Raw genomic sequence first — 11726 nt, forward strand, 5'->3', positions numbered from 1 at the left:
GACACCATAGCTTTGTTGATTGAATAGGACAATTCTGTGTGGTGAAAAAGCTCAAAAAATGGCACACAATAAGAATGCCAAAAAGTGTAAGAAAGACTTGGTCCTGGTATTTACGCTGCTCAGAGGTTACAGTGATTTGTGGTTAATTAGGAAAGACCAAACATCAAACATGAAAACTGTTTTTACAGGTTACCATCAGAGAAACAAACACTGACTGTGTGAGAACAGAATGTGTGTACAAAGGGTGTGTGTTTACTTTTAGGCTTCCTCAGAATGAACATATTCTTAAAGGTATGTTAAATCTACATTCAGACAGATATTAAGTTTACTCTTAGATACCTGGGGCACTGTTTTTCACAGCAGTAATTAGTTAGGTTAAGTTAGTTTTGGTACTTTTCCACCACCTGACCCAATGCAAATACTGTATGAGCTCACCACCTATTTGAAGGCTGTGATAGGACAATGCAAAATAACAGGATGTGGGTGGAAACCTTAATACTTCAAGATAAACTTTTGGTTTCACTTTTGTCTGTTGGAGCCAGATATTGGGTGACCCGAGGATTTTGCATTTAGGTATGTACTGAACTTGTATGTTAAACAATGTTATATTTTTAATTATTACAGTTCTCATAATGAAAGGCTCTGTTTTCTATTGGGTTTTTTTATTAAACACTAGAACCAAACAATTCTGCAGGTGTAACTTTGTGAGGTTGACCTTTTACTTTGTAAACCTATCTACCCTGAGGAATAAAATAAGTGAAGTAAATAAAGAACCACATAAGAGTTGTGGGTCCATGGTTGATCAAGTTTTGCTTGGTTGCTGCTTCTGCTTGTCTGCTGTGAGGACTCAAATAAAGAGGAAAAGCAACAGGAAGTGTGTACAGTATGGGTTGGTGGGGGTGTGTTTTGTATGTGTTTTCTTTGTTCATTTCCTGCCCTTGGGTTTGCTCTTCTCTGTAGTGTGTGTATGTGTTACTTCAGTCTTTTGGTTATTCGTCAGGTTTCCATGTTTTGAGTTCATCAGTGTTTCTAGTCTTGTTTTACTGTCTCTGTGTTCTTTGCTTTTGTTTGTATTTTTGTCAACAAGTCTGTGTTAAGTTTCATTTTGTGACATTGTTCCTTGTGTGCTTCAGATAGCTTTACTTCCTTTTTAGGGGTCCAAGCCCGAAGTGGGCCGGGAACCCGCGAATGCAAGGCATCACGGTTCCCAGTACCGTGAAGCGGCTGGGAACCCTATTGTAATGGCTCGGATTTTTATTATTATTCTTCCGCCGCTAATTCCACTACTGCAGCCTAGACGGTAACTGCTAGGGACGCCAAACTCACAGGGTCTCCACAGTCCAATTCACTGCGTGTAACTCAGGCGCAAAAATCCACAGACTTCTACCTCTAGGGGGCGCTATAAGCAAGGTCAAAGCGTTTGGCCTTGGAACTCCCGCCTACGAAGGCGGATATCAAAAACCTTATATCCACGCGTTCGGGGGATCGAGCTGAATCTCGTGGTATAGGCCACGCCCATTTCCGCCTAAACTTTTTTTTCGCTACATCCCGAAAACTGAAAAACCTATTTTAATTAACACCTCCGGAGCCGCAAGTCCGATAGACACCAAACTTGGCACGGATAATCTCTGGACCAAGCTGATGAAAGTTTGTAGAGGAAATTTTGATCCGACTCATAATGTCAAACTTATGTGCTAGCAAACGTTTGCGAAAAATGCTTCTAACAGGAAATTATGTCATAGCTTCACTTTGGAATGGCCGATCGAGACCAAATTTGGAACGTTAATGTGGGACGCCCCCCTGAGGGCCTGTGCAAAATTTGGTGCAACTCGCCCCTAGGGGGCGCTATTTAATCCATGAAAATTGTTCTTCTATAACCACAAGTCACACTGACATGAAACCTAAGCCGAATTGTTCGACATGGTCCCCTTACTACAGGCACCAAACTTCACCCGAATATGCCCATAGGTGGTGCTGTTATTGCAGATGAAAGACGTCAAAAAAAATCCCATTGACTTACATGCATTTTATATCTCCATAACCACAAGTCCGATTTACACCAAATTTGGGTCAACTGTTCCCCACAGGGCCCTGATGACACCTGAAATTGGGTGCACTTCGGCCAAAAGGTGGCGCTATAATCGAAGCTCAAATACCCCATTCATTTCAATGGGATTTTCAACCAAAGGACATTTTGCTTCATAACTACGGCTCACTACATTGCACATTCATAAACCTTACGTCTACGTGTTTGGGGGATGCTGCCGATTCCGATGGTATAAGACACGCCTCTGTGAGATGACGTTTTCATTTTGCGAAATCGCAAAAACTGGAAAACTTATTTTAATTAACTCCTCCGAAGCCGCAAGTTCGATCGCCACAAAACTTGGCACGGACAATCTCTGGACCAAGCCGAAGAAAGTTTGTAGAGGCAATTTTGATCCGACAAGAAATTTCCCCGTTGCAAACTAACAAAAATTTTCAAAAACGCTAAAAACAGGAAGTCTAACATATCTCAGGCTTGGAAAGGCCAATCAACACAAAACCGTAAGACCTTATGTGGCATGCCCCCCTGAGGGGCTGTGCAAAATTTGCTACAGTTAGCCCCTAGTTGGTGCTATTCAAAAAAATCCCATTGACTTACATGCATTTTAGATCTCCACAACCACAACTCCAATTGATTCGCAATTGTTCCCCACGGGGCCCTGATGACACCTGAAATTTGGTACACTTCGGCCAAAAGGTGGCGCTTAAAGCGAAGCTGAAATCTCTCACTAAATCCCATTCATTCCTATGGCATTTTCAAAGGCAGGACGTTTTGCCTCTGTTTGGAATGCCCCATCAACACCAAACGTGGGGACCTTATGCGGCATGACGGCAGGGCACCCGGGCCGACTCGCGCACCCTCCGCGGGACCGGGGGGGGGGGGGGCTTGCGCCGGGAGGCTTGGACCCCGCTTATAACTGCTTGCAGTTCTAGTTTAGTTTGTAGTTAGTCTGCCATAGTGTCTTTTGTCATGTTTTACTTCCTGTGCTTGTCCTGATTGTCTTCGTGATCTCACCTGTGTGTAATTAATTTCTCCCTCACCTGTGTGTTTCAGTGGTATCTGTCTTTCTCTCGTGGCCAGTTCATTGTTGATTTTGTGCGTGTCACCAGTGTTTCCATTGTGGATTTTGTTAGTGTTGATTTAGTGTTGCGTATGTGTCTCTAGTGTATCAGGCAGGCTGAGTGAAGTGGCGAGAGGGAGAGGTGTGGACCCAAAATGCAGACAGTGGCAAGGTGGATGCAGTTAAAAAAGGTTTAAGATAAACAAAACAGGCTTACGTATGATCACAAGGCAAGAGTCCAAACAAACTAAATCCAACAAAGGGAAGGTAATCCAACAGAACAATCCACAAATTCAGGGTAACAGAGCACAAGGCAGAACCAGGGATCGGACAGAGAAGCCGACCAAAGCCAGGGATCCATGTAGGCCCAAAAATGACGTCAAAACCCTGTGACATCCCGTTGCACATGAAATGTAACCCTATTGCTTAGATTGTAAGCTCTCTGCAATCTAAAAAAACTATTCGGTGATCAGTGATGCTGCATTGGTGTTTGACAGGTGAGCCTCATAGGTGGGCTGATTAATCAGTGACGATCCGAGTCAGACAAACACACTGAGCCATGAGACTTTTTGTTGGCGCAGCTACCAGAATTACAGTGTTTCTGCCGTTGTTCTACGTCATACCACGGTTATGCTGCGCGATCATGCGCAGTAGATGCTGGTGCCAATAGGTAGCCCTGTAGTGTATTTTATTGCTCCAAAACTGGCTTCACTGCTCTCCATTCAAATCAGCGGGGTAGCTTCATCCAGTAATGTACTGTCTATGGGCAGAACACTCAACATACGAAGATGACACCAAGGACTGAACACAACCATCTCTGCGTCTGCATTTGGGTCCAAAACCTCTGTTTCCAGCGTTCAGCCAGGTGGCTGAATGTAACAGATTTGCATTTTAACACAGAAATGGAAAAACACAAATGAATATTCACCAAAATAACTCTTGTCATGACAATAATATAAGGAATAATACTCTAATAGTTTTGTATTGGCTTTATTTTGTTTCATTAGGAATAAACACGGAAGATGGGGGCAGAACAGAGCATCCTGAAACAGAATGGCTACACATTAGAAAAGGAAACCGGAAATGCAGTTATTGCCACAAAGGGAGATGACACATTTCTCATAACAAAGATCATTTTAGATCAGGTAAGTGAGGAGTTCCTACGCTAACCTATACCAAATTAAGAAATATATGTCAAGATTCCAAAATATGATCCACAGGTCTGTGATAGAAAGTTTTAAGAAAGGGCAGGTTATTGATTATGAAACACATGGCCCACTCATTTTTTTTCAATTTTGTCGACCATCAGCAGTAACGCAAGCCTGTAGCAATGTGGAAGGCTGACTATACTATTTGTAGAGGGAATACTGAATTAACAGATGGAGTCAGGGTGATAGTAACAATAGTCACTCGTTCCTCTGATCCCCTTTGATGGCATCAGACAAATTAAGTGTACTGTACTCGTAAAGTACCAGGAGGAGAGAGGCCACACTGTATAAGAGAAAAAGTTTGTGCTTTGTAAAGCACTGTGAAGTCGGGCTGTCCAAAATGCACAGACTATAGCCAATTCATGCAGCACTACTTCCACTGGCAAGATATTGTGAAAATAATCTGCTTACAGTGAGCCCTTTAGGTAAAAAACCCTGAAATGGAAATGTTTGTTCTAGAGGAGGTTAGTATGATTTGCACCCAACGGGGCAGATGAGAGAGAACTCCCTGTAACAATCCTCCCAAAAAAATACACAAGAAACGTCCCCGCATCTCTGATGGAGTTTCACGATACTACAGTTACTACTCTAAACAATGTTTTCATTTTCCACACACCAAAATGGTAAGCTACTATTGAAAGAATATAAGTTTATACAGCATCTCTCCTACTAATAATGTATTCAGCCTCTCTTCCACATTGTCCATGCGGCACATAGTTTGCACTACCACTAATGGTCACCAAAACTGCAAAGATATATTGATCATACGTATGTGCATTCGTGTATTCATTTGCGTCCAGTTTCATGAAAGTAGGGCCCACAACTGTTGTCATGCAGTTGGTGGAGAGAGTGAGACGGTGACTGAAGCACAATTTGAGGCAGTAGGTAGAAGTGCCAGTGAAGTTTCACCAAAGGATCTAGTTTGTTGACTACTATCTCAGGGATACGACTTTAACCTGTCTGCTGTCAGGCACCTCTGCCAGGCCATTCTGATGCAAATTATGTTTTTAACAGACATCCGGAAATGATGATTCAGCATTAACCTCAGAGATAGAAATCCTCAAGACAATAAACCATCCTCATATTGTGAGCAGCAAGAACTCTTTTAAAGGTAAGTTTTTAGTAATCTACTTCTAGAGTTATGCCCCTCTGGACTTGATATTACAGGTAATGTCTGTTTGTACACAAAGGTAGAAGGCACTTAATGAAGTTGTGATACGAGTAATGAGACTCAACGCAATTTTAAAACAAATGTATGATAGAATAGACAGCTGAAGTCCTGATGCCACGTCTGGGACAGCTGCTGGCTACCTTCTATGATTTACTATCCGTGTTCTATCTAAGACAAATGACTATCTACTACAGCACTTGTTATTACAAGTTGAAATCTTTGATCTTAATACAGTTAATCAATCATAAATGTCCCCACATGTGCTTGCATGATTGTATTTTGGTTTCTTCCGTTACATTCAAACTTTTTAGCTGAAATGCCTGCTTTATAAAAAGGTTACAAAAAACAATTGAATGTCAAATTGTTTGCAGTTGTTCCAGGATTTGTATTAATTGTATTACAAAAGTCACAATAATTGATTTTGAGGTTTTCTTGCTTCTGGTACAGAACCCCAGCGTTCTGGTCTCAATTCTGCTCTCTATGCTCAAACACAGAGAAAAGGCACAATACTGAAATCTACAAACCTGACTAAAAGGTGTGGAGTCTGTCAACACAAAATCCAGTTGTCATACTGACAAGACTTATCTGCAGCTTTTTCAAAAAATAGATGCATTTTAAAAAAAAATCAGAAACCCCAACTGAACAGTGAACTTAGAGACAAACCTTTAATATTTATTTATATTCATTTAGGAGAAGTATCTCACGCAATTATCATACTCAAGATGATTCGTTACAAAATTCTAACAGATTCTCGTTTCTGCTTTTGTCCTCAAGATCAGAACACTTACTATGTAGTGATGGACTACTGTTATGGAGGCAGCCTTGCTGCAAAGATCAAAGAGATGAGTGAGCCTCCACAAGAGTGTGAGGTACAGTAGTCTAAAGCTTTTAAAGACTTTTTAAATTTACATCAGTGATATATTAGTATACATATTTTGCAATTCATCGAGATTTCTGCTATTTCTAGGTACTGAGTTGGATTGTTGAGATCTGTATGGCTTTGAGAACCATCCATGAAAAAAAATTGCTTCACAAGCATCTGACACCAGAGGTAATACAGAAATTATCTATTAGATATTTTAAATCATCAGAAGATAAAACAAATGTATTAATGATGCCATAGTTAACCATTCAAATGAACCTTTTTTTAACCTCTTTTTTGACAGCACATATTAATCACCGAATTTGGAATAGTGTGCCTGGGCGGATTTGGAAAAATCGATGAAAAGTACTATACAATGTCATATACTATACTATACACATTAAATGTTGTACTGTTGTACTGTAATAATGTATTTTTCTTTACAGTTCAATCACTAATTCAAATATGTCAGAAACAATAAATTATCTGGCACCGGAAGTCTTCGCAGTGGGGAAATATGATGCTAAAAGGTAAAACTGACATAGTAACAGCCTTGAGGCCGTACACAACAACAAACACTCGTTATTAAAAAAGATGTACAATAGTCACACAGTGTAAAGAAACCAGAGAAGCAGCGATAAAGTGAATGTTTAAGCCAGATGAGCTTTTAACAACTTCCTTGTCACATTTCAACTAAGCAAGAAACCAAATGGGAAGTTTGTTTGGTCCAAACACTGACGGTGTCTCAATACACCAGCTTGTACGTTACATAAACCAAATAAATTCAACAATCCCATAAGTAGTAAAGGCTGACAAAGGCAGGCAGAGAGGAGAGGGATGCATTCAGCATTCATTTAGTGATGCTAAACGGGCCGGTTTCACAAAAGTGATTTGTGATTACACACTATCCAACAACTGTGTAGCGAAAGCAACATGTTAGAAGGGCACCAACAGTACCTTTAATCCTTAACTGTAATTTATACTTAGCCCCCTACCCTACGGTGTCACCTACGGCGTAGCCTGATGTGCACCTCCTCAAAAATGTAACTAAGCATCGAGGCGCCACGGACCATAAGCACTGTGACTGGTCGTCTGGGTAGCCTCGCAATGCCTCCGAGCCGTCAGGAAGTGCCCCGTGCTTTGAAGTAACTTTTACTAGCGGCCAAAACAGCGGCTGTAACACGGTGGATCATTATATTTGACCATCACAACCCGAGTGAAATGGCTATTAGTGAAACTTGTCAAACATGTTGAAATGTGAGTACAGAATCACATCTTGTTCACCAGCCAATTTGCTTTGCTCTGTTCTGGCTGAAATTCCCACTTTATACAAATATAATTTTTGTTCATGATTTAAAGTATAATTTCAAATTTACCACATTTATGTAATCTATTTTCTATCACTTCTACTACTACTAACAAAATTTTATATGTTTTATTCATAGTGACATTTGGTCAGTGGGATGCATACTCTATGAGCTCTGTACTCTACAACCAGCGGTAAGTTCCCCAAAGGTTTACATGTCAAGATTTACGTAATCAAAACATGAATGAAATTAAAAAGACTGTGCTATGTATTCTCTTGTAAAAAGGATACATATCTATTCAGCCAATCACATGGCAGCATCTCAATACATGTGGGCATGTAGACATAGGCATGTTGTTTAAAACAATCTGTTGAAGTTCAAACCAAGCATCAGAATGGGGAAGAAAGGTGTGGCAAGGTTTTGAAGATGGCTGGTTTCAGAAACCTCTGATCTACTGAGATTTTCACTCATAGACATATGTTTACAGTGAATGGTCCGAATAAGACAAAATATCCAGTTCTCCAGGGCGAAAATGTCCTGTTCTTACCAGACAGGAGTGTGGTCTTCTGCTGTTGTAGTCCATCTACTACAAAGTAGGGCTGAATGATTTGGGGAAAAAATCTAATTGTGAATGCAGATATTGCGATTCAATTTGCGATTTTCTTTTTTAATTGAAGCTTTGCTGGACTTCAATATTCACTGCCAGTCTATTTCTGATGGAAGCCGCGTCAAGCAGCACAGAGTAGATGTACCACACAGGAAGACAGACACTGAACGGCATATAGAATCTGGATTTTAAAAGTAAAATACCCTTTGGAGACTCACGTTCGTATATCAACAATAAACACAGTTAAAACAGACAAAAAAAGAAACAATTTAACTACGTAGCCTACTTAACCATAGTAGAAGCACAAAAATCAATGACAACTGAACAAATAAGCAAAATCTGAACAAGTCAGCAAAATCAGACAGGCAAAACACTCTTATTCTGAAATGCTCCATGTGGATATGTAAAGTTAGCCTGCAGAGAGCAGAACAGGCTCACAGAGAGCTCTTATCCATAGTTGAAGCACACAAAATGACAAATTAACAACACGTTAAAAACGTAGGGCAGCTGAAAAACATCAGTGTGAGTTGACGCCAGACAAAACCGTGGGACAGTCGCTGCCTGTGTCTGTTTGCCTGACGCCATTATCCCACCTTATCCTCTACTTTCATTTGTTGTTGAAAAAATGTACACGCCCTGTGCCCACTCTGATTGGTGAGTAGGACCGTAACAGGAGGCGTATAGCGTTTGTGATTGGCGAGCAGATCTGTCACACAAGGATGACAACAGAATGAATTTGTAACTACATGACTGTTTATAATTAACCTACATTTTAATCGTGTCTTCACAATTAGCTAATAAGAAGTGGACGTAGTCACTGTGATGTCACCCGTTAGTCTGTGGACTGACGTTTTGAAGCCTCGAGTCTGGCCGATAGGGCACCGCCATGTTGAGTTTTTGCAACCTGTGGCACCGGATGTGACCATATTTGGACGAGATGGTTGAGTTAACGGCCGTGTGCCGAGCTAGCTAGCTTGCTTAGCTAGGTGCATCTGTAATTCACAGTAACTGTCATTATAACAGGGCTGATAACTTTGTCCAGCAAACAACAGTCTTAAAACTAAATGTACTCCTAAGAGAAAGTGAACAGCCATCTTCTAATAAGCTTTTTCAGTGGCGCTGGTTAAATTTACACAGTGCAGTACGTACGAGTTGCCTCTGGCCTGATTGACAGGCCACCATGGTAATGACTTGTCAATCATAGATAATCGTGCCCTGAAGCATACTCTGCTTTATGGTCTATTTTAAAATAAATGGGACCATAATGTACTAAATGAACATCATTTTGTATTGAAGACATGAAACTAGGGACTGAGACCATAAAGTCATCAGGAAAGTGTTTACTGAGGTAATTATTCAGGTGAGAAGTAGGGTCATTTTACCATTATTTCTAATGGAGCTGGCCTTCAATTGCAAGAGTTGCCCCTTGCTTGCTGTTCAATAGAATGCAGGTTTAAGGGTCTTCCGCGTTCCCATCAGATCGCTGACCGGAAGCTTCCCGCTTGAGCTAATCGCGTTCTTTCAAATCGCAATTTTGATTTGAAAAAGATTAATCGTTCAGCCCTACTACAAAGTTTACAAAGTTGTGTTGTGTGTTCACAAATGTTCTTTTGCATACCTTGGTTGTAACAAGTGGTTGTTCGAGTTAGTGTTGCCTTTTTTTATCAGCTCGAATTCACTGTGTGTGTGTGTGTGTGTGTGTGTGTGTGTGTGTGTGTGTGTGCGTATATATATATAGATATAGATATAGATATATAGATATAGATATAGATAGTAGTAAGTGTTTTCTAACTATAATTCTCTTTCAGTTCTCACCCGAGAATCCGATCAAGCTCATACCAAAGATACTTGGTGGCTACCCATCTCTCCCAGACAAGTTCTCACCAGAGCTTCGTGATCTGTTGAATGATATAATAAATAAAGATCCTCAATCAAGACCAACTGCCAGTGAGATCCTGGAGCGTCCTATTATGATAAACAGTCTCTCAGAAAAGGTATGACACTTCTATAAATTCAGTATTGACCTTGCTCCCCTAGAACACCAAGCAGAGTTTACACTAATATATTCCGGAATTCCAGCTATATTGAACAACTACCAGACATTTGTTTGAAAACCTCTTAAAGCCCACGAGTCACTTGCTAGTTCGAAGCTGCTTAGAGTGCGCATACAAATATAAATGTTAAAACTTTTGTCATTATGCACATGCTACACATCATTAGATCGGTTAGATTAATCCCAATTACCTCGTTCAGTTCATTTTATGGAAGCTATGAGCACAAAAGTATAATTCATTCAGATTTTACTGCCACGGTAAACAAAAGAGAGGGAAAAGTGGCGACTGCCAACCTTTGTAGTGGTCATAAAGTTTGAATGTTTGTCTATCCATTTTTTTTAATATTCCTTTAGTCTTTAAGGGTCCCACACATCAAAATAATCAAAACGTTGTGAACATTTTCATGTGAAGTCGATTGCTCACTGTCTGCTTACTTCGTTTATCAAAGACCACACAAAATTTCTCTTCTCCCTGCAGTAATTCCCATTTTTACTGAGCAATATTTTTGTGTGAAAAGAATTCAAGGCCTGTCCCATAGAGGCAAAGGTCCCATCTATTGTCAGGTTAAGTTCAGTGACTGAAGCCAATACAAGCCTGGGCTATTAATTGAGATTTATGGTAAATAAAGACATTAGCCTATGTAAGTCTCTTTGCATTCCAAGCCCGTCAAGGGATGAAATAGAGAGGGAAGATGGAAATGGGGGATTCCCCACAAGGTAAACGTAAACATACCGCAGTTGAGCGGCAGTAGGGACCTGGCGGTTTTTAACGGTAGAAATGCGGCAGCGGATGCTGTAACTTTATATGGATTGGATATGCCCAACACTTGCAGTTTGTGTTCATATCTTCTTTTTCTTAAGTTGAAAGGTGATCAAAATAAAATTTTACTGCTTTTGCGGCGTCTCTACGGGGGAGTCGTGGTATGAGCCGCTATGCTAGTCTGTTGTTTTGCCCTCCAGGTCACTGCGCATGTCACATGAATGAAAACTATGAATATAGTGCTGCATGACCACTAGTTTCTTCTTAGATCAGATTCAAAGATGAAGATAACAGGCAAAAGCACATACGTAACTTGGCAAGCAAGTGTAACACTGCTAATGTGTATAATTACCAGAAAATGATTCAAATTAAAATATCGCTTTATATATTTATGCGTGTTGAACAGGTGTATCGATAAAGTATGGGCTTTTTACTCACTAAGGTTTTATTGCACGTACCAAAAGAAATGAGCACAGCTGTTGTCAACTCGAAAAATTTTGGAGTTCTCTTCATTTCACCTGTCATTTGCTGCTTTCCACCACAGCCTCATTGCTCTGCTCTGTGGCGTGTGTGTGTGTGTAGTGTGTTGTGTGTGTGTGTGAGCAGGGGAAAGGCTGCAGCCTGGTAAAAAACTATGGTTTTTTATGGTTT

The 11726-nt window shown here is 40.5% G+C and overlaps 1 protein-coding gene across 1 annotated transcript; it reads left to right on the top strand.

Annotated features, from left to right (window-relative positions):
• The first annotated feature begins 531 nt into the window (after positions 1-531).
• LOC119881836 (serine/threonine-protein kinase Nek1-like) lies at positions 532-11161 on the top strand. Its single transcript, XM_038691941.1, has 9 exons — positions 532-573; positions 4115-4252; positions 5330-5426; positions 6261-6355; positions 6454-6537; positions 6653-6714; positions 6795-6878; positions 7794-7848; positions 10071-11161. Exons 2-9 carry the CDS (start codon positions 4130-4132, stop codon positions 10260-10262), a joined length of 792 nt encoding a protein of 263 aa, XP_038547869.1. The 5' UTR covers positions 532-573; positions 4115-4129; the 3' UTR covers positions 10263-11161.
• The last annotated feature ends 565 nt before the right edge of the window (positions 11162-11726 follow it).

The sequence above is a fragment of the Micropterus salmoides genome, unplaced genomic scaffold (genome assembly GCF_014851395.1).
Source record: "Micropterus salmoides isolate LMB-PRFRI ecotype aquatic unplaced genomic scaffold, ASM1485139v1 Ms_hic_scaffold_2732, whole genome shotgun sequence".
NCBI classification, from domain to species: Eukaryota; Metazoa; Chordata; class Actinopteri; order Centrarchiformes; family Centrarchidae; genus Micropterus; species Micropterus salmoides.